The sequence below is a fragment of the Antennarius striatus genome, chromosome 2, assembly GCF_040054535.1.
Source record: "Antennarius striatus isolate MH-2024 chromosome 2, ASM4005453v1, whole genome shotgun sequence".
NCBI classification, from domain to species: domain Eukaryota; kingdom Metazoa; phylum Chordata; class Actinopteri; order Lophiiformes; family Antennariidae; genus Antennarius; species Antennarius striatus.
In genome coordinates, this window is record NC_090777.1 from 2,830,428 (window position 1) to 2,853,787 (window position 23,360).

General features: G+C 45.4%; 2 protein-coding genes across 2 annotated transcripts; both read right to left on the reverse strand.

Moving 5' to 3' along the window:
• Positions 1 to 533: 533 nt before the first annotated feature.
• Positions 534 to 12,902, reverse strand: col9a3 (collagen, type IX, alpha 3). The gene is made up of 32 exons (XM_068343136.1): positions 12,642 to 12,902; positions 11,868 to 11,936; positions 10,778 to 10,813; positions 10,174 to 10,245; positions 10,015 to 10,068; positions 9,068 to 9,103; positions 8,722 to 8,745; positions 8,519 to 8,572; positions 7,950 to 8,003; positions 7,804 to 7,845; positions 7,670 to 7,726; positions 7,531 to 7,584; positions 7,390 to 7,443; positions 7,239 to 7,292; positions 7,107 to 7,160; positions 6,929 to 6,982; positions 6,788 to 6,841; positions 6,662 to 6,715; positions 6,531 to 6,584; positions 6,361 to 6,405; positions 5,396 to 5,449; positions 5,211 to 5,264; positions 4,805 to 4,858; positions 4,657 to 4,728; positions 4,101 to 4,136; positions 3,778 to 3,822; positions 3,476 to 3,508; positions 2,042 to 2,188; positions 1,884 to 1,938; positions 1,621 to 1,803; positions 1,419 to 1,496; positions 534 to 1,234 (listed from the first exon to the last, which is right to left on the reverse strand). The coding sequence occupies exons 1-32, from the start codon at positions 12,705 to 12,707 to the stop codon at positions 1,050 to 1,052; spliced, it is 2,037 nt and encodes a 678-aa protein (XP_068199237.1). The 5' UTR covers positions 12,708 to 12,902; the 3' UTR covers positions 534 to 1,049.
• A 2,754-nt stretch (positions 12,903 to 15,656) lies between these two features.
• ogfr (opioid growth factor receptor) lies at positions 15,657 to 20,653 on the reverse strand. Its single transcript, XM_068333480.1, has 7 exons — positions 20,357 to 20,653; positions 19,801 to 19,866; positions 19,568 to 19,649; positions 19,389 to 19,467; positions 18,252 to 18,318; positions 17,968 to 18,116; positions 15,657 to 17,874 (listed from the first exon to the last, which is right to left on the reverse strand). The coding sequence occupies exons 1-7, from the start codon at positions 20,483 to 20,485 to the stop codon at positions 16,845 to 16,847; spliced, it is 1,602 nt and encodes a 533-aa protein (XP_068189581.1). The 5' UTR covers positions 20,486 to 20,653; the 3' UTR covers positions 15,657 to 16,844.
• Positions 20,654 to 23,360: the final 2,707 nt, after the last annotated feature.

Consider the following 23,360-nt stretch of genomic DNA (forward strand, 5'->3'; position numbering starts at 1 on the left):
ATGCAGCATTTTGTGTGTTTTTGTCCACAAACCTTTATTTATTTCAATCACATATTTAAGATTTCATGTTTTGCATGGAAAATGTGTTTTTATTTATGGGATTACATGACTTCCAGATAGTTGTGAATATTTCTATGAATTACAAGCTGTTCATTTGATATGTAGAGAAGAGTAATGTTTTACTGAAAAGTGGCTTTATTCATAAGTTTCTTTCTTACAACATGTCTCTGTAGCATTTTACTGTACATACATCAGTCACCCACAAATAATAAATAGTATTTAAGGTCATGTAGATTTAATAGTTACAGCATCGGTAGTACATAGTGGATGTTGGTGTTGTGTATTTAAAAAAGAAAAGAAAAAAGTTTGCTAAGACTCTTACATTGATTTCACATTGATTTATCCATCAACAAGTTATTTTGGGGTTTTTGATTCTCCAATCTAGAGAATCAAATTCACATATAACAAAAACAAGCTGTAAAAAAAGAAAGAATTTGAAGAGTTTTTGTTTCTTTTTTGCATTAATCTACACATGGGGTTGGTGTTTTTTATTCCTTTTTACATCCATACACACACAAATCCTCTGCAGGCTTGTTGCCTCTGCTTCATATCTGACACTGTGAGCTGGTAGAACTGAGGTAACACCTGTGATTTACTTGGAACTGCTTTAGATTGTTTTTACAGCGTGATTAAAAGAATGTGGAGAAAAGGATTGGGAGCGTGGAAACAACATGTACAAAGTTTTTTACACACGAATGACTTGTCTTTCATTTTCCTCTTATTTGTAAGTCAAGTCTTTGTTACACGATGCTGTAGAGTTTGAAAGCGATGAGTTGTGCCTCCATCCACTTCTCACTCTGGATGCTGACGTCTCATGCGCTCTGATATTCATGCCAATCCTTGGATGTTCCTTTCGTATCACAACTGTCGATGTTACTCCTCACCCGTCTATTCAAATAAAGAGGACCCTTTTGTGACGGCCGTCTCCTTTCATTCCCGTTCACCCTTCCTCTTTGGGTTGGGTGGCTTCAGGCTGCAGGAAGTCGTGTTCAATGGTTTTTGGGGTTGGAGGATTTTCCGGCGGCCTGCGCTCCCTGGCAGGCTGACGTATCGCAGATCCCAGGAGGCCCCTGGTGCCCGGTCCTGCCCACCCTGCCTGATTCTCCAGGCTCACCCGGGTCTCCTGGAGATCCGTCACGTCCATCTTTGACGATTCCAGGAACTCCTGGAAGACCTGGAGGCAAGAGACAGGAGATGAGGGGAGCACCAAGGACTGCTGGTCTTCAAGTAGTTATGATTGAGGATTATGGGTGCACACTATATAATTATTATTTAATAGACTATTAATATTTAATAGTCTATTAAATATTAGACTATCATAGTGGTGAATCTAACGACGTCTGGCCTGAACCACGTACCCTGGTGTCCTTGGTCCCCAACAGGCCCATCAATGGCTTTTCCGGTGCTTCCTTTATCACCCAGCTCACCGACATCGCCTGCAGTGAAGATGAAATCACCACTGTGCTCTACTCGCCTTCTTCATTTGGTATTTCCTTTTTATGCTAATTCATCTTTTAGCTCAGGCCATCTCAAGACCGCTAAAGCGTTTATATTCTCTACCTCTGGGACCCGGATCCCCAAGTTCTCCTGGCAGGCCTCGGTACCCCGGTGGTCCTCTGGCACCGGGATGCCCGATGGAGCCGGCGACTCCTGGCTGTCCTGGACGCCCAGCGGGGCCGGGGCGGCCCACCATCCCGGGGGCCAGGGGTCGTCGGAGGTTAGCGGCCAGCTGGGCAATCTGATCTGCACGTGAGAGAGAACACCGGATCAGTGACTTTAGAACCCAACAGGAGAGGAAGTTAGAGACGGCGACGGATTCTCACCATCGATCATCGACCCACACAGCTCCCGGATGTGCTGCTCGCTGACCAGTTTACCCTAAAACAGAATATTATCAGGGAGTTAGGAAATGAATATTCTTCCATCAATCACCAGACAGGTCTTACAGGTTTAATCCAGATTAAAAAACAAACCCACTTACAGGCACACCGGTCTTTCCTGTAATCCCGGGCTGACCCTGCTCTCCCTGGAACCCCATTGGTCCTTGCTTTCCTGGAACCCCTCTGGCCCCGAGCTCCCCTTGGGGACCGGTCACCCCCTTTGGTCCGAGTTCACCCGGCTTCCCCGGCTACAACAGAGAAGTGTCATCCGTTAGATCGTGGGGGGGGGGTCAAACTCATTTTCACTGAGGGACACATAAGCATCACGGCTGCCCTCAAAGGGCCAGATGTAACTAATAAATGTATCTCAATGTAATGTAACTAAATGTAACTACTCCTTAATGTAACTAATCAATGTAACTAAATGTAACTCAGTGTAATGTAACTAAATGTAACTACTCCTTAATGTAACTAATCAATGTAACTAAATGTAACTCAGTGTAATGTAACTAAATGTAACTACTCCTTAATGTAACTAATAAAAGTAACTAAATGTAACTCAGTGTAATGTAACTAAATGTAACTACTCCTTAATGTAACTAATCAATGTAACTAAATGTAACTCAGTGTAATGTAACTAAATGTAACTACTCCTTAATGTAACTAATAAATGTAACTAAATGTAACTCAGTGTAATGTAACTAAATGTAACTACTCCTTAATGTAACTAATAAATGTAACTAAATGTAACTCAGTGTAATGTAACTAAATGTAACTACTCCTTAATGTAACTAATAAATGTAACTAAATGTAACTCAGGTTCTCAGGTTATTAAACCCACAGAACGCTTTTGTCAGAGTTAAAATGGACTGAATTACTGCATTGTGGGAAATGTAGTTTCAGGTCAAAGACCATTTTTGACCTATTTATATTTAGACACTCTGACCTTTTATGCTCTCGCAGGCCACATAAAATGATGTGGAGGGCCACGTTCGCCCCCCCGGGCCTTGAGTTTGACACATGTGCTTTAGATCGACAGATGGACGGTTTTAATATAAGACAAACATTAAAAAAATAATTTTCATCCAAACTGGAACAAAAAAAAGTACGTAAGCGTCTGATTGGGTCTTGAATAAACTCCCACCGAGGAACACACGGGGGCTGTGGAGACGAGGCGGGGGCTGGCATCGTGTTGCTTGATAATTACTCCAACAAGCCCAGCAAACAGTAAATGAGACTCATCACTAATTACATCAACGGCACTGCGGCTTAATGCGGCTCTCCCTGGTGGCGACGACGGCCAATGAAACAGAGCGGCTGCACCTATCTCTACTTAATCCTATTAAACCTGAAATGTGAGGCGGAATCTTTTGCCACCCGTCTGACAAGTGGGGGCCCCGGCTCGGAGACGAGGTGCCGGGAGCCTGGTGGGAGGGGGCGGTGCTGATGACACCCCCACACCACATCTGATGTCACCCCGCTGAGTGGGAACAGAAACAGGTTCAGACACACAGGTAGGAAACGTAGAAGCTCACCTGTCCTTTCTGTCCCACTGGGCCGAAGGGACCCTGAAATAAGAAGATGAAAATTGAGAGCAAAGAGGGGCTGAATTAACTTTTCTATTTGTGTCACATGTAAAGAAATATTTAATGTGATGGAAGTATTTAAATAAACGCCCTAAACATTAGAAGTAGGATTTGTCTAAATGTTTAAATAGATCTCCGCACAGACGTGCGATTCGGAGCGAGTTGGCGGCGCCGTGAACACAGTAATGAGTCTCCAGGGCCGCCAAGCGTCCAAAAAACAACAACCAACCAGTGAGAATGAGAATACTTACAGGTTCTCCGTTCTCTCCTGGTAGTCCGTCGCTTCCTGCCACGCCCTGGGGACGCAACACAAAAGTTTCCTTATCACACCTTTACTTTGGTAACACGGGAAAAAAGAAAACTCTTCATTATTTTAACAAGTAAAACCATCTTCAATGATGTCTTAATTTCTCTCTTTTTTTTTTTTAAACGCTTCATGTTGTCAGTTATTTTTTTTAACGTTAATGTTGTCTTTTTTTAAATGTTAATGTCTTATTTTTTTTAAAATGTTAATGATGTCTTAGTTTAAAGGATTTTCCACCATCCTGGACCACCTGGGTTTAGGAACACTCACCATGTCTCCTTTAGCTCCAGAAGCTCCCACCGGACCCTGGAGAGAGGATGGAGAGAGGAAGAAAGTAGGCTACACTGAGACACCCCCCCCTCCCCCCGACCACCGCATCAGGGTGGGGGGGGGTGAAGGGAAGTGAGGTGGGTGAGCCGAGGGGAACCTGGTATAAATACCAGCTTTGTTCTGGCCTCAGGTTCTGAACAGCAAGCCTGTTTGTGTCGGGGGTGTCTCCTAAGACCGAAGGGGGGGGGGGCTGCTGAACCAAGAGCGTCCTCCTTCTTAAACCCCCCCTTCATGGAGATTCTGTCATTTTGATTTTCATCTTAAACTTCAATTATCGTCAGAAATTCTATTATCAAGTCCCAGATTTAGTCGTCAGCTACTACTGTTATCCTCCTCCAACATATGAAACCTATAATAATCAATAAATGATTGTATTGGTTTTAGATAACATTTAAAAACAGCTAAATAATAATAATCACTACTAATAGATTCATGTCTCAGAGGAGCCTGGATGCATCCTCCTGTTGGGGACTTGATCCTAAACCCTGGGACTCACCCTTTCACCAAACTCTCCTCGGATCCCCGTTGGACCTGGAAGACCCGGATCCCCCAAGGCTCCCTTGACCCCCTGTGGAGCAGATCGCCGTTAGCTGACTGCTAACTGCATGACACGCCTGACGATGGCTGACGTCACAACCGCTCACCTGGAAGCCTTTCCTGCCCTGAGGCCCCGGGTTTCCTGCTGGTCCGATGCCCCCCTGTTGCAAACAGAATATTAATCATTCTCTCCTGATGATGGTTTGTGAGAGGCGTTTTGTCGGCGCTGCATGAACTTTCAGTCGCCGCCAACTCTGACGTGGAGAACAGACGCCTCTCTGTTTAGGGAATACCTGCTCCTAGCTCTCCTGGGGAGGCAATTTATCTCAATAATTCAGTTTCCTTGCCATGGGATTATGTTAAACTCTCCACTCTGGTTTAGTTTAAATCAAATTAAATAATAATAAAAAATCAAATCACATTAAATATCCGTAACTGATGCTTTTGAGGGTTTTATTAATCGACAAGAGGAGAAAAAAGCTTCTTTGGGGGACAGCATCAGCGTCGACTCACCCCCACTCCTCTGGGTCCTGCTATCCCCCTTTCTCCTGGGACGCCAATGTCACCCTGAGGGAGGAGGTGGAAGACAAACAGTTTGAGACCAGACCCTACATGGTTAAATCTTCCGTATGTGACCAAAGTAACCCCCTCCCTCAAAAACAAACAAACAAAAAAAAAGGATCCCATCAGATACATACAGGAATACCTGGCTCTCCAGAGGGCCCCGTCTCCCCCATCTTTCCTGGATCACCCTGGTAATGATGGACAAGAGAGGAGTTACTTTAGTTACTGGAGTTTCTGTTACTTTTCTTTCTTTGCTTGTCTTCGTGCTTCTGCTCCACAGGGGGGGAACAAACATGGAAGGCAGGAAATCCAAAGGCCTGGAAATCCCACCTTTTCCTTGGCCCCCTGTCTCTATCCCCATTTTATCTCCTTTCCCACCCAACCGGTCAAGGCGGTCTCCAGAGTCTGGGTCCTGCCTGGAGTTTCTTCCTCAATGAGGGAGTTTTTCTCCGCCACAATCGCTTGTGCTTCCTCTGGGGGGGGGGGTTCTGTTGGGTTTCTCTGTCTGTTAAAGCACTTTGAAATGTCTGATGATGCGATTAAGCGCTTTATAAATAAAGGTTGATTGATTACATCCCATTTCGGAGTGGTGATGTATCGTAATTGTCAATGTTTGTTCGTTCGTCCGTTCATTCGTCCACCAAATATCTTCTCAACCGTTGCAGATGGAAAGAGGAAACAAAAAGCACATGACTCAGGCAGCAAAGGGGATGGAAATGAGATGATGACCTTGAGAAAACTAGGTCAAGGTGAAATTTCAACTTTAGTACACTCAGGAACTGGATAAGATAGAAAGACGAGAGAGGCCAGTGGAAGACCACAGATCAAAGCTAGTGGTTTGATCTACCTAAGACCATAGCTTTGATCTATGGTCTTACTCACACTTGCCTTCTCCATATGCACTAGTCTATGCACTAGACAGGTACTACTTTCAGGGTACCCTGATCTACCCTGAAAGTAGGTCAGGGTAAGTCACGGGATGTTTCAGTCTCTGACTGCCTTGGTTCTAGTTGATTGATTGATTGATTGATTGATTGATTGATTGATTGATTGTCCTCCACGGTTCAGATATTAGCTGGAAGGCTTTTGTGTTACTCACAGGTTCTCCTTTGGATCCCTTTGCTCCAGCCTTTCCTTGAAGACCCTGGAAAAGAAAACACAAGAATGATTTCACCGGATCGTCCTTTCTTGGGGAATCGACTGAACAGAACATTGAAGGGATTTAAAGACTCTTTATGATCATCTACATGGAACACCGGTCCTACTTACCGGTAGACCGTTGGGTCCTTTCTCTCCCACCACCCCGTGGCGTCCGGCGTCACCCTGTGGACACGGACAGTGTTGTGTTGTTAGCTTTACTCTACGTTCAGACTGTTTGAGATTAAACACGTTAATCTTACCTTCTCCCCATCGAGGCCCGGGGTTCCGTCTTTACCGTCTCTGCCAGGAATTCCCTGCAGGAAACATCAAACATGAGCCTCAAGTTTCAGAAGGACGTCGAACATGAACCCTCAACGTGGACTTACAGGCTCTCCTTTGGGTCCTGCTCCTCCAGGCCCACCTTTGGGACCGATTTTACCCTGTTGAAACACACATCACGCGTCACCTGTGTTGCACACACACTTTCACACACAATGCTGAAAACAACAGGCAGGTGCTTCACTTACAATCTCTCCTTTAGGTCCTCTAAATCCCTGCGGTCCTTTTTCTCCGACGTCACCCTGGAGACATCAGATGAAACACATCAGCTATTTATTGATGGGACCAGACAAGCGTTCTGGCAGCAAACGACTCCTAAATGATGTTTTTTTTGTTTCCAGAGAGTTTAAAGAAGGAGAGACTCACTGTCTTCCCGATGATGCCTGCTATTCCTGGTTTGCCTCTGAAGCCGGGGAGACCCTAGAGACGACCAAAAAACACGTTAAAGGTCTGCAGTGCGGGCAATAGAAGGCTCAACGTGATCTGAAAGAGTCTTACTCTGTCGCCTACAGCTCCCATGGTGCCTTGTAAACCTCTGAGACCACGCGGGCCCTGAAATGCAGCAATGGAGCATGATGGGAAGGCACAAAAAATGCATGTCATGCAAACATATTTAGGTATAAAGTCAAATTGGAAGTATTGAACTCACCTGCAGACCCACAGTCCCTGGAATCCCTGGTGGCCCTGGTGGTCCAGTGTCGCCCTAGAGGTGAAGCAACACCGGAAACCAAACGACTGGATCAGAACCAGTCAAAACCAAAGTTTTGCGCCGGTCACATGACACACTCACCTTCTCTCCGTTTTTTCCGGGCTCTCCTCGGTCTCCTTTGTGACCCGTGTGACCCTACATAGGTGGAAAATATAAGCCCATTCAGCAAAGTTTGATTCCAAACGAATCGTTTAGAAGAAGGTGCAGGATGGAGAATCACCTTGAATCCTGGCATCCCGGGGGCACCAGAGGGGCCAGGGGGGCAGATGGCGGGACACTAAGGGGCAAACAGACAAAACACTGAGGACTGGACGCGATGACTCTGCTCTCACAGTGACGCGACAGAAAACCTACCAGAAGGTCGCCGCTCAGGTCATGGAGGGTACCGGGCAGGCCCTGAAAACAAAGAGTGTGAAGCTCAATTGGGTTTCACCTGGGGGGGTGACAGTCTATGTCTCCCCAACGTTAGGTATCACGTCTATAATGATTACTAGACTTACTGGTGGTCCATCAGGGCCAGCCGGTCCAGGAAGTCCTGGAAGACCCTCAGCACCCTGAGAAAGAGAAGAAGATCAACAGCAACTCGAGGACCTGTTCAGGAAACGTGACCGCTGTGATCAGCTCTCAGCACAGGAACTAGAACTAGGTTTAAACTGAAGAAAAATACAAATCAGGCGATCTGCTGAAGCATCACATCACTTCAGTGTCTTGAGTTTCACTTTCCATAGATGGACAGACTCTTCAGAGCCTAAATCTGTTCGGTCGGTTTGCAGGCCAATCGTGACCAGACGTTCAACCGACGAGCTGCATGATTGACGAGGAGGCTTGAAACCTCACATTGACATTGAGAACGATGCTTCTGAAGGAATAAATGAAGCTGTGAGTTCTGAATAACCCAAAATAAAACAGAAACAGAGGACAGGTTTTGACGCGGCTTCCTGCGCCCGACGGGGCGTTGAGGGTGGAATGAAGCGGAATGGATAACAAATGATTTGATTATCTCATCCGGGACCAGAGGATGTAACTCCTCGATAGGAAATGCAATCGAACGGATCCGACAGATACTCACCGCTGGGCCCTGGGGCCCGACTCCGCCTGGCAACCCGTTGGTTCCGGGAAGGCCCTGGAAAGAGATGAACAGACGCAGTGCATGCAAAAAACTGTGTGACATGTACATAAGTTATGACTTTGTGCGGAAATGACTCAAATGCACCACAATTTCTGTCCTTCTACACATAAAAACAAGGTCAAACTGCGGCGCTGGGAACTCACTGCAGCTCCTGGTCTCCCTCTGCCCTACGGAAGAAACAGGAAAACACAGACAGCAGGATTAGATTAACTGACAACATCGATATCCACCAATGATGTGTCAGTGCATCAAATCCAGTCAGATCAGATGGGACTGTCACGTATAATAATATTCATGTCTGGACAACGTTTGACAGGAAGATCCTCTGAGCGTCAAATTATCCAGAGCAGAAACAGGAATAGTTGCCTCAAGTTTAACAACAGATATTGAAGTATTAAGGAGCGATAAGGTTTTATTGGACTAATATGGACGATACAACACAGTTCAGAGGGTTGCATGTGGTATCTGATAGCGTGTGTGGGTCCTTACAGGAGGTCCAGGGGGCCCCGGGGGTCCGGCTTCACCCTGTAAAGAGAAATAATGATCATAAACAGAACACACGACGTCTGGACACCCTGCTGTGAAGCGGTTTAATCGCTGGATCAACAAATCATAGGATCAGACTTGATTTCCCTTCTTTGTGATCGTGTCTGTTCCGCTGTCTCTTAACCCTTTATTTTCCTCCCTGGCGGCTGTGTTTGCGTCGTCTCGGAGGGTAAAGAAGCTCAAACCGACACGGCGATGCTACTTTTTTTTACCGCATTCCTTTGTCTGTGAACTGGGATCATGAACAGATGCGATGCAGCAGAGGATGATCCACAAACACCAGAGCTACTCGTCTGTGACAGGATGAACATCACGAGCGATTCCGCTCCGGATCCTGTTGTCTCCACACAGATCTTCAGCGACGTGAACCAGGCGTGACGGCGGAGTAATCTGAGTAATTAGGGGCATTTGTTGAAGCAAGCTTCCTTATTAGGTTGGCTAATTAGCTGCGATGCTAGGAAGGGTGTGTGTGTGTGGGGGGGGGGGGGGTTTGCTGGTGCGGTATGTTTTATATAGGGAATACATATTTTCCCATTTGGGGCTCAGATGCAGCAGCTGTGGTTTGATTTTGTGTGATCCTTTTGAATCGCCCAGAGGACCGTACCTGTTCCATGTGCACCTGGGTAACAGTACATCACCCCCACCCCCCCACCCCCAGAGCCCCACAGGCTGATGGGAAACATTCCAGCCTGGATTAGAGAAGCAGCAGAAATAAATCCCGTTTTGATCCCTCATTAAAAATATTCCCACCACCAGGCTGAGCCGGCTTGACGAATCGGGGCCGACAGAGGAAACATCCCCCCTCGTGCCCCTGGTGGTCCTGGTTAGTTAGAGACCCTCATACAGTCCAATCAGGTGCCCCCCCCAGGGAGATCTAAAGACCAACTTACTTCTTCTCCTGGACGTCCATCCTTCCCAGCAGGACCATCAGGACCCGTCAAACCCTGAAGAGAAAGAGCATCACTCAGTTCTGCATTTCCTCTGGTTATTTTAATACGGCCGGATTATCACAGATTAAACTACAGATTCAAACGTCTCTGGATGCTTACATCCACCCCCGGTAGTCCTGGAAGGCCTGGTTTTCCTGGTGACCCTGGAATGGCTGCTTTCCCTTTGGGGCCCTGCAAAGACAGAAGGATCAGCAATCGACCGATTAGATCAGCAATCGACCGATTAGATCAGCAATCGACCGATTAGATCAGCAATCGACCGATTAGATCAGCAATCGACCGATTAACACCCGTCTGTCCCAAGCTAAGAAAACAACTCCCAAAAACCATTTTTCTTATTGAAATCAAAGGGTTAAAGAGAGTCTGCTGCACAAATCCCTGCAGATGTTGTTTTGGAGGAGAGCGGATTAGGATTAGCGGTAAAATTTGTTTTGGAGGAGGAATATATGAAATAGTAATAAATGATTAAAGCACTGACATCAGAGGTGAACTTTCAACTAAATGATGAATCAATTGGGATGTTTTCTGTGGTGGGTTAAGATTTAATTAATAATGTGTGGTCATGATGATTCATTATGATACTGAGGCTTTAATTTAAACGATTTGTACCCATTTGAAACTGATTTATTTTGATGCCTTGCAGGTACCAGTAAATTCTCTGCTAGTCCTAAACAGAACCAACTGGTCCAGTTGGAATACTCACTGGTTTCCCCGGCAGGCCAGCAGGTCCAGGTTTACCCTGTTAGTCAGAAAGAAGACGTGAGGATGAAACATCTAACCCGCTACAGCACAGAGCTTCTGCTCGGCTTCATCGTTTGAAATGAAGGGGGGAGCAGACACAGACTGGTCACATGATAACAGCTGAATTTACACAGGGGGGTGGGGGGGCTGAAGGTGGAAGGGGGGCATGAGGTGAAACTCTAGATGCTTGGTTGGGGAATGCATGAATGGACCGTTTGTGTGTCCAAACTTCACCGGAGTCACAAAAATAATCCAACCTGGGATAATCTGACATACATATACGACAGAAAGCCAAAAATACACAAAATACTGGACATAAAGAATTAAATGTTTGTCATTTTAACAATTTGATGTCCTTTAACAACATAACAGCATAACCTACCGGTACATACCAACAACATCCACCAAACAGCAATGTGAGGTTTAATAATGATAATAATAATAATACTGTAATAATAATAATAATAATAATAATAATAATAATAATAATAATAATAATAATAATAATAATAATAATAATAATAATAACCATTTTTAGCCAGGTGTAATAATATAAATCTGTAGATTATAATAACACGTTATTCTGTAGGAGTTAATTATTACCAACTGAAATGAAGCCGTTCACTGCATGAATACAATCTGATGGGTTTCACAGCAATGAAGAGTTTAGTGTGACAACATAGAGCTCCATTTAATACACACTTAAACCCCGCCCACCTATGATTTGGAGGCGGGACTTGGGGCGGAGTCACTGCTATAAAAGGTCACCTGTAGTAGCGGTTTGGTAGCACTGATACACAAACAATGAGCTTCTTATCAAAACCAGCTGAGTGTGATTTAAATGTTAGAAGGTAATAAATGTGAAGGACTTCATAGTTTGTGGCGCATATTTAAAAAAAAAACATCAATTATGTGTTTTATGATTAAACTAAATGAATTAATATCCCAACCTATTGAAATGAGCTCTTGCTGTAACCCGTGGGAGGTGGATGAAGGTAAAGGTAATTAATGTGAATTAAATAAAGTGTAAATAAAGAGTCTGCTCTGCTCACATCGGTGCCGTCTCTTCCTGGGGGTCCTGGGGGTCCTTGTGGCCCCGGAGCTCCTCTGAGGCCCGGCCTCTGCAACATGAACATCAGTCAGGTGTCATTTGTGAATATGAACTGTAAATGTTTGACAAATGAAAGAGCATCATCACAGGTAAAGTAACCCACAAGTGAACTCTCTGATATCTAATCTGGACCCTTCTGGTTCTGATCCGGCATAAATGAGACGGATTAGATCCAGTTTAACTGCAAATCCGTGGAAAAAATGTGACGCGTAAAGACGCATCAAACCCCCAGCAAACCAAAAGTCCACATTCCATCCAAACCAGATGGACTGATTTTAGTGAGGACTTTCCGAAGCAGCCCCTCAGCTGGGCTCATCCGGGGCAGCCCGGGCGAACAGAGGCGCTATTGTGCGCCGGTGGCGCTGATCTCCAGTCCGCGCATTCCACAGGGTCAGGGAAAACATCAGCCCGACTTCATGGAGGGGTGCGAAAAGCGCGGACACCTGCGCGCAACCAGGCTGACAATGTGGGTAAAGAAAAGCCCACGGAACCAGAGAGAGAAACAACCCCCACCTTACCCTCTAATTATAATAACAGTACAGTAATAGTAATAATAAGTAATAATGATAATAATAATTACACAGATCCATGAAGGCATTCAGGGGGCGCGGTGGGCCTAAAGGTTCTTACTGTACAACGAATCCACAAAAGAGCGCAACGCTCCCCGTGCGTAAAAAGATCCTGCGGCCTCCCCCCCCCCCTCGAGATCTCTCACCTGGGCTGAGGATGATGACAACAGCTGGAGCAGAAAGAGCACCCAAAGTGTCGAGAACCCCGTCATGGCTCCCAGCTCGAACCCTCACCAATCCAAGTTCACGCGTAAAAGGTCCCGTTTCGTTCCCCCCCAGCGGAGCCTCCGTTCTCCTCCCGGCGGGCGCACAGCTCCTGAATGTCTTTCTCTGCGCTGCCAGTCGACCCGAGCCTCCAGCCTGGGGGGCTGAACTCCAACCAGCTCACTGCGCTCAGGGGGTGAGGAGGGGGGTGAGGGGGCAGAAAGTGCAGGAACAGTTTCGGACACTAAAAAAAAGTGGGTTGAGCTAAAAAGCGTTAAAACATAGGGGGGGGGGGTCACGCGTTGACCAATCAGGTTGATGTAAGACAAACCATCAATGATTGGACGGTAAGAACACAGGAAGGAGAACCCGACCTGTTCCTGTTGGGCTTCAGGTGGAGGTCAGAACATTTCAGAGGTGGAAGAACTGAGGAATCATTTAGGAGAAGTAAACCTGTGATTGGCTGATTGGAGATGTCTTCTGATTGACGGGTGGGCCCCCATCCCAGGTTGGGCCCCCATCCCACAGGATGACACTCACAGAGACGAGCCTGATTCCATCAGTCTGGTTGTTTTCCAGTCAAACCAGTGTTTAGAGATGATGACCTCCTGATAAATAAATAATGAATGACATAAATAAATAATGAATGACATAAATAAATAATGAATGACATAAATAATGAATGAGATAAATAAATAAAATAAAATAAAAATAACCTCCTTTACCCCTTTAAAGCCGAGTGCATCGTGTTTAAACCACCTGGTCTTTTCACAATGTTGAGACGTCTACCTGATAAGTTTGATATTTTTTTTCCTGATATACAATCAGACACATGCATCTACATTTTGTATGTGAAAAAAAATGCCAGGTTTTTGAGCAAAAATCATACAAATTAAAACTCGTTTATACAAATTTATCTTCACATTTTTTAAAAACAATTTGTCAGAGGGTTCCATCAAGACTTGATTTTCCAGAAATTAGATTTTTCGAGAAAAATTAGTTTATGGTTCAGACTTTAAAGGGTTAATGAATCACGTTTGAAAGTTTAAAACGATGAATTTGGAACTTCTTTCTTCTACTGGACATCTTCGAAGCAGACTGAATGTTTCCTGCTTGTTGTTCTGTTTCCTGCTCGTTTCTTCTGGTCAGGTGTTCTGAGGGGGCGTGGCCTCTTCCACCTGTTTTCAACACCTGTTCCCTAATCCCACCCTCCGTCCTGTTTCGTTTCCTGGTCGTGTTTCTGCTGCTTGAGCTTCATGTTTAACGGATGGAACTATTTTTCTTTATTGCATCTTGTTTTTTCCCACTCTGCTCATTTATGTGCTTTTTTTTTTGAGCATTAAAAAATTTTTTCATCTTTTTTCTTTCAGTCAGTTTCTGCTTCTTGGGGTTCAGGGGTTTCACCAGCCGTCCAATGCAGTAGCAGTAAAATGAATTTTCTGTTCATTTCAGTCCTAAACCGTTCCGTTTCTGCAGCTGAGAGCTGCTGCCAACACGACACGAGGTTCTGAGGAATCTTCACCCGTTCCTCATCAATGAAAGGCCTCCGGTTCTGGAATATTCCTGGGTTCCTGCGCTGCATCCGCCTCCTCCAGGCTTCCGGTGCCCGAGGGAACGAAGCGGTGCTTCAGCACGCCTGCCATGCTTCAGCTTCATCGTAGCTGAGGTGTTATTTTCAGAGTGACTCATTCTTCCTCCTCCAGACGCGGCGCTCCAACAGGCCCAAAAAGTTTTGTTTCATCGCTCCACAGAACAGCGTCCAACATTTCTGTGCCTCATTTAGAGGCGTTTGAGCTACTGGAGCTGACATTTCCTGTGCTTTCAAGCACGGATGAACGTCTCGGGGTTCGCAGAAGAAGTTCTGCTGCCAAAATAAATCTATGGAGGCTGGAACGATGTTTTAACGTCGTCTGATTCGCAAACGTGTCTGTTATTAGTGAAGCTATTCCAGGCAGGAGAAATATTGAGACTGAAGTCATTAAAAGTGGATTTTCAGGGCAACTATAGAAAAAAAAAAAAGGTGTTAAACTTCTGATTTGTGTTAAGGTCTGCAAAAGAGGCTCAAGAATTGCCATCACTTCCCCTCCTTGGTTACTGTTGCTATGCCTGCACAGACGTTCATGTGAGAACAAACACAGTAAAGTAGCAATAAGATTAATTCCTTTTTAATTAGTGCTTCATAAAAAAACAAAAAAAAAGGTCATGTTTGTGCTGGAGCGGGTTCGGTTGTTCCCTCGGAGGAGAAGGTCACGCTTTAACTTCGTTTGTCGATGGGAGGACAACAAACACTCATCGAGGGTTTTTACTAACTTTGGATTGGGCAGAAACAGAATTTAAAAAACTTTTAACTGTATTTAAAGATGAAGGGTTCATTTTTTATTATTACTTCTGAAGTCAGGGTTAGTTAATCCCTTACTGAGGATATAACACCACCGGCTTTTGTACTAACAGACAATCAAATGGCAGATTCCCAACGGGCGTTTAGAGCTTGATGGAGTACGTTTCACGTAAGGCCGGTTTCCATAGAAACCTCCAAATTGACAGCATCAGGAAGTGAAAAATATAGAAACACAATCACCTCTATTTCCTTAATGAGTGAGGTTTAGTGGAGCAAACTGCTAAAAAGACATCCGGAACTAAAAACAGCTCGATGGACGGGGTCTGATCACTGGTGTTCATGTCGTCTCAGCCTGGTCAAGTGTTTTCATTCAGGACGAACACCGATCCCGTCAGCATCCCATCCCGAGAACGTTCTGCTGCATCCATCGTTTTGTTTTCTGCAGAAACATATTTTTGACTCCTGCTGCTGCGCCGGCAAGTCAAAGAGGAGACCCAGGAACAGGAGGAGAGGCTGACTTCTAACGTTTCTATTCTGAAACATGTGATTCAATAAACTCTGATGGTCCTCAAGACTTTTGTTCAACATAAATCGCATAAAAGCATCAAAAATAGTCTCATTTTATTTTGCTTTGTCAACAGCCAGATATTTAGTTGGGAAAAAGTCATATATAAACAATTCAGCTAAAGTCATTAGCATCTCATGATGTAAATATCATCATTTAACAGTGAAAATTAAGTGCAAATATAAAAAGAATAGAATCAACCTGGCTTGTAAATTAACATACAGTGGACCTTAAATTAGAAACAAAGCTTTATCAGTTCTGCAGAGAGGACACAAATATAATACAATCAATCAGTCTTTTCACATTTTTGGCAAGACTTTTGTTCAAAATTCTACCTCCAAACCGGCATGAAAACACAGAATCGGACCTCACCGACAGCCTTAAAAGTCCGTTTGAACAGCAGAAACACAAACCAGCGCAGGTTGGTTTAAACACGACAGGCCCACGAGAAAAACAAGCAACTTCCAATTCGTGATGTTTCAGTGCATAAAAATATTCACTTGAGAAAGTATTTCAGGTGATAGAAACGCTGAAACGATCACATCCGTGTTAGTGTTTCACGTATCCGTCGGTAGAATCTAAACGGATAAAGCTGGTTAAATCTTATTTTCCTTATTGTCAACAGACAAAAAAACATGAAGTTTATCGCACGTTTTTTTAAACATTCGACAGCAAAGTAACTATCACATGACCAACAGGGTGGCTAGGCTAGCACTAGCATGTTTTCAACAGCTAATCCCCATTAGCCACGTGGAGCTGCTAAACGTATAAGTAAACTTCTAAAAATGTGAGACATTCTGAACACAAGTTGTGATTTCATATTAAAATAACGACGCGATATGAATCTAATTCAAAGTGTGTTACTGTAATACAGCTAAAATAATGACAGATACTGTCAAAAAAAAAAAAATGGAATGAGACTTTGGGACGTAAACCGACTCAACTTTTGTGGTCGTCAGTTTGATTCTTATTGCTGTCAATAAGAAAAACACAGAATATCACCAGCCGTCCGCTCCGACGTCACGTCCAGTCCTTCATCCAGTCCTTCATCCAGTCCTTCATCCAGTCCTTCATCCAGTCCTTCATCCAGTCCTTCATCCAGTCCTTCATTCTTCCCCGGAGGAAAGAATCGATATTTAAACATCAAATAAACAGAAATAAGGCCAGAAAGTCTTTTAAAGTTCACCTCCGTCTCCTCTAAAGTGAAATGAATGGATTTCTGCCCCCCCCCCCCCAGTCTCTTCATGAATTCCCCACGTTGTGGTGGAAGTCCGAGGGGCTCGACTTCATATCCGTGTCTGATTTGTCGTCGGTCTGCTCGCCGGCGCCGCTGCTCGCCGACCCGTTTGCTGCACACACACCTGCCTGCGAGGTTTCTTCTTCTTTTTGATCCGACGCCTGATTAAAGTCAGTTCTGGGGATTTTCTCTTCCCTCCCCACAAACAGGGAGGGGGAATGTTTGGAAGTCTTGGAGGGGGTTTGTGCTGACGGGCTCGTCTGACCCGTCGCCACCTTTTCCTCCCCCCGCCCCGCGGGGAGATCCCCGTTGCTCGGCGGCTCCTCGTCGTCTTCTCTCTTCTTCTTTGGTGGTTTTTCAGCTTCGATGTCGCCGTCGGTCTCGATCTGCATGCCGTCCGGCTCCTGGGGGCTGTCGGTGAACCCGTCGGCGTTGGGATTGGTGTCGGGGCTGGGCGACTGATCCATGTCCTCCTCCTCCTCTAGGGACTCGTTCCCGTTCCCCAGCTCCTCATTGGTCGACTCCGCCTCGGCGTTCCCGTTCCTGACGGGCTCCGCTTCGGTTTTCCGTTCAGGCGACGTCTCGGACGGTTTGTTCTTTTCTTTAATCGTTTTATCGGCTCCTTTCTGAGCCTTCGGAGTTTTATCCGATGCGTCGTCTTTCTGTTGCGCCACCACCTCCACGTCTTTGCTTTTGCCCCGTGAGTGAATGTCGTTGTTCCCGTCTCCGTTCCCGACGGCGTCCGTTCTCTTCTCTGCCTTCCTGAACTGTTTCTGGATCTTTCGGGGACACCACACGAACTTATCCTTCGGCTCAAAGTGACCGTAAGCGAAGCGAACCAGTTCCTGTCGCTTCTCCTTGTCCAGCACGGCGAACAGGAAGTAGTCGAGGACGCTCCGCTTCACGCTGCTGAGCGTCTTCTTCACCAGCGTCTCTTTGAGGAAGAAATGCACCAGCGGCGCCTGGTAGTGTTCGAAGCCCAGCTCCCCCAGGCTCTTCAGGATGCGGGTAATGCGCAGGTTGTTGTGCATGTTCCTGAAAGATGAAGCTGGAATTAAAACCTGGAAAAACACACACACACACACACCAACACACACACCAACACACACATGCTACTGCAAAACTGACCGCTCCAGGTTTCCAAATCTCTCCTTCCAGTTTTCAGCTCGCTTCACTTCGCCCGTCTCCTTGTTGACCAATCGGATGCCGTAGAAGCCCAACATGAGTTCGTAGGACTCGACCAGCCTCTTCTTGGCGTCGTCGCTCTTCTTGAAGGCCTGCAGAACACATGAAGGAGAATTAACCCCCCCCCTCAACACGCAAGGTGACCGGAAACTGATAATTTAGCTGAGAACCCAACTCTGCAGGATAATCTTGTGGGTGTTGGTTTAGAATCTTCGTGCTACATTTACCTCGATCTCCTTCTTGGTGAGTTCTGAAGCCATGTAATTAACCCCCGGCTCCCGCAGCGGAAACAGCCTGTCGATGGATTGGAGAGAGCAGCAACACAAAACTAATTAGGATTTAATGAAACTAGACTCCAATTCTAAAAAAGATGATGCCGGCCGTCCCTGAAGCAGCTCCTACGCCCCGAAGGGGGGGGCGTGCAACATCATAATGTTTAATATTCAAAGAAAAATGACAGCGTAGTAACGGCGGTAGCCCCCACTGCTGATGGAAAGACAACGACACACACGGCTGAAGATGAAAGTCAGATCGCTACGAGTTCTATGGTGGAGTCATTTCTCTCACTCACGACCGATAAATATCCAAAAACGGACGTGAGAGGAACACACTCCACTTTCCCCACACACACACACACACACACACACACACACACACAGACAACACGCGAGGGGAGGAAGTGACACTGAGCCGTCGGACAGATGGGAGACAGGAAGCTGATGGAAACCAGATAGAAAAATAATAGCGCTCAGGTTTAATTCCATTTATTATCTGTACTTGCACTGAAATAATCATTGTAAACATTGCTAATAAAGTTGATTCACGCTTATATTATTATATTTAGATAAAAACTGTTTTTATGCTGATGGTATCGCTTTATTTTGTTGTATTTATCCGACACACCTTAAAAGATGGTCCGTGAAAATAATGTTTGATGCTTAATCGGTCGGTGGTGTATATGTCTTACATGCATGTAACAAGCGTATATTTAAGACATGCATAAGACCACAAAAGGAGGGGCAGCACAGCAAACTTTAATACCACCTCAAGCAGAAGCAGTTACCATAGAAACTGAAGGGAAGTTTGACCGACACCAAAAAGGTTCCACAGTTTTCTGTGTGAAATATATCAAGTGTAAAAAAGATTTTCCTCATTTGAGGGATCAATAAAGGAACTTTCTTCTTCTTCTCTTTGTGTTATCACTCCAGCACCACCGAGCCTTAAAATGCCCCTGATGCCTCGTCCCACACCGACACCGCACCAAACGCCGACGCCGTCTTATTTTATAAATGACATTCCTGTAATGAACGGCGTCGCGTCGGCAGACGAAGCTCCGCCGGCTGTAAATAATAAATAAAACATACCACTGAATGTACGAGTGAACTCTCTCCAGTCTCTTGTAGTCATTCTTCCATTCCTTGAGGAACGACTCGATGTAGACGTCTGCGTCAAGACGATACAGAGAACATGTCAGCACACACACACACACACACACACACACACACACACACACACACACTGAAACGGTGTGTGAACGCTTTACCATCAGGAGCCGAAGGGAATTTATTGAGATAAAACTGCAGATTGCTCATCTTGTCTTCTGCACACTCGTCGTCGGTCAGGTTCTGTTGAGGATCAGAGGAAACAGGGTGATGTGATCAGTCAGGTGTGTGTGTGTGTGTGTGTGTGTGTGTGTGTGTGTGTGTGTGTGTGTGTGTGTGTGTGTGGGGGTGATACATCCAGACCCACTGGATGGAGCTCCAGCTGCGGACTCACCGGGTAGCCCCTCCGGTAGTTCTGCATGTCCTTCGCTGCCCTCATGTTCCTAGAGGTGTGATGCCACTGCAGAGGACAATCAATACAACCAATAACGTCAATAATTAAACTGATGGATGCTAGCTGGAGTCACTGTTAGCTTATTCATGTTAGCATAACGCTCCACAAGTGCACCTCCAGGGCGGCAGGCCAAGCTAGCCCGCTAGCAGCTTCCACGTTAGTAATTACCGGGATAATAAATATTTTTCTTCCAAACGTTGATTACATATTTATGCACCATAATTGTTTTATAATTATATTATTACAATTTTATAAATACAGAAACGTCGATGAATTACAGGCTAGCCGGCTAGCGTTAGCAGCTAGCCGGCTAGCGTTAGCAGCTAGCCGGCTAGCGTTAGCAGCTAGCCGGCTAGCTAACAAACATTAAGCTAGCATTAGCAGACCTGGTAATAAAGGCAAACGCTGGATGCGTTTAAAAGCGTTAAAGCGGTCCACGACCCGACATTGTTCGGGTAACAGGAGGTTTGGTGGAGGTAGAAGCGAAGGCTCGTACCGTCAGCGTCCAGCCGGACTTGTTTTTGTCCGAACACGACCGCCGGCTGTGGCTCTCTCCGGCCGGCTCGTCTCCGTCGCTCTCCGTGTCCCAGGTCGAGTCGTACTCACACGCACAGTCGTCCTCCATCGTGAAGATAACCCGCTGGTCAAAGCTGAATAAACGTAAAAACCCGCTTTAGCAGAAAAACAAAACGAAACTGGAAATGAATCCAGTTACGCTCGCATTTCCAGGTGACACGAGGACGGCCCCGACCAGCCGTCTCCCCAGTGTTCCACCGCCAGCCAGCGGGACGTTGGCGGCTGCAGCACCGGTGCTGCGTTCAGGGACGGCTCGTACGTTAGAGAATCCTTCCTCCCATTAAGTTGACACAGATTGGAAAACTACAGCTAATGTGATCAGGGAGACAGGTAGGAGAGTACTTGGTGTGTCATCTGGAAGGAAAGTAGATAAGGAGACTTGGTGGTGGAATGAGGAGGTACAGGAGTGTATACAGAGAAAGAGGTTAGCTAAGAAGAAGTGGGACACTGAGAGGACTGAGGAGAGTAGACAGGAGTACAGGGAGATGCAGCGTAAGGTGAAGGTAGAGGTGGCAAAGGCCAAACAAGAAGCTTATGATGACTGGTATGCTAGGTTGGACAGTAAGGAGGGAGAGACTGATCTATACCGGTTGGCAAGACAGAGAGATAGAGATGGGAAGGACGTGCAGCAGGTTAGGGTGATTAAGGATAGGGATGGAAGTCTATTGACAGGTGCCAGTAGTGTGATGGGAAGATGGAAAGAGTACTTTGAAGAGTTGATGAACGTGGAAAATGAGAGGGAACAAAGACTAGAAGAGGTGACTGTTGTGGACCAGGAAGTAGCAAAGATTAGTCAGGATGAAGTGAGGAGGGCACTGAAGAGGATGAAGAGTGGAAAGGCAGTCGGTCCTGATGATATACCTGTAGAGGTATGGAAGTGTCTAGGAGAGGTGGAGTAGAGTTTCTGACTGGGTTGTTCAACAGGATCTTAGATAGTGAGAAGATGCCTGAGGAATGGAGGAGAAGTGTGCTGGTGCCCATTTTTAAGAACAAGGGAGATGTGCAGAGTTGTGGCAACTACAGAGGAATAAAGCTGATGAGCCATACAATGAAGTTATGGGAGAGAGTAGTGGAAGCTAGACTAAGGGCAGAAGTGAACATTTGTGAGCAGCGGTATGGTTTCATGCCAAAACAGAGTACTACAGATGCAGTATTTGCTTTGAGGATGTTGATAGGATTAATAAAGTATCTATCTATCTATCTATCTATAGAGAAGTACAGAGAAGGCCAGAGGGAGCTGCATTGTGTTTTTGTAGATCTGGAGAAAGCTGATGACAGGGTGTCCAGAGAGGAACTGTGGTATTGTATGAGGAAGTCTGGAGTGGCAGAGAAGTATGTTAGAGCGGTGCAGGACATGTATGAGGACTGTAAGACAGTGGTGAGGTGTGTGTAGGTGTGACAGAGGAGTTCAAGGTGGAGGTGGGACTGCATCAGGGATCAGCTCTGAGCCCCTTCTTGTTGCTATGGTGATGGACAGGCTGACAGACGAGGTCACACAGGAATCTCCATGGACTATGATGTTTGCAGATGACATTGTGATCTGTAGTGAGAGCAGGGAACAGGTGGAGGAGAAGCTAGAGAGGTGGAGGTTTGTCCTGGAAAGGAGAGGAATGAAGGTTAGCCGCAGTAAGACAGAGTACATGTGTGTGAATGAGAGGGACCCTAGTGGAAGAGTGAGGTTAGAGGGAGAAGAGATCAAGAAGGTGGAGGATTTGAAGTCAACAGTCCAGAGCAATGGAGAGTGTGGAAAAGAGGTGAAGAAGCGTGTCCAGGCAGGATGGAACGGGTGGAGGAAAGTGTCAGGTGTGATGTGTGATAGAAGAGTTTCAGCTAAAATGAAAGGAAAGGTGTACAAAACTGTGGTGAGACCAGCGATGTTGTTTGGTCTAGAGACAGTGTCACTGAGGAAAAGACAGGAGACAGAGCTGGAGGTAGCAGAGATGAAGATGCTGAGGTTCTCTCTGGGAGTGACCAGGATGGATAGGATCAGGAATGAGTACATCAGAGGGACAGCACATGTTAGAGGTTCTGGAGATAAAGTCAGAGAGGCCAGACTGAGATGGTTTGGACATGTCCAGAGGAGAGATAGTGAATATATTGGTAGAAGGATGCTGAGTTCTGAACTGCCAGGCAGGAGGCCTAGAGGAAGACCAAAGAGGAGGTTTATGGATGTAGTGAAAGAGGACATGAAGGTAGTTGGTGTGAGAGAAGAGGATGCAGAAGACAGGGTTAGATGGAGGACACTGATTGGCTGTGGAGACCCTGAAGGGAAAAGACAAAAGGAAAAGAAGAAGATTAAATTGACACAGATCGCCCTTGCCATGATAAGTGCTTTGATTAATCGGAAAATAAGTGCGTCTTCAGAATAACTTTTCCTCTAAAGACACTTTTCCAGTAATTCAGAACGCGTAATAACCTACTGGTTATTCAGAAACACCGGTTTTACGTTTGCTGAGCCTCTTAAAGCGTTTTTGGATGAATTCGTGTAAAACCCACAGTACAGTAAAACCACTGAAGTATCAAGATATTGATTTTACTTGTTTTTTATATCATTATAAGTAATTTATAATATAATTTGAAATATAGCAGTAATCCAATGAAAAGTGCAATGGATACTACAATAACTACACTAATGTCCACCACACGGATGTTTGATATACTCAACTGTATAAAATATATATAAGAAAATGATTTTATATATACCGTATATACAGTATGTGTCTGCCAAAACGTAACCAGTATAATAATGTATAACAATTCTAAATATCACCAAAAATCTAGGAGTTCTGATTCATGTCGATAACAATGATCAAGTTCTGTTAGACAGTAAACAAAGAAAAAAAACGCAAAATATTGACTTAAAAACTAATATTGCAATTTTATAAAGGTCCAAAAGTAGAAAAATATGTTATTCAGCCCTATCC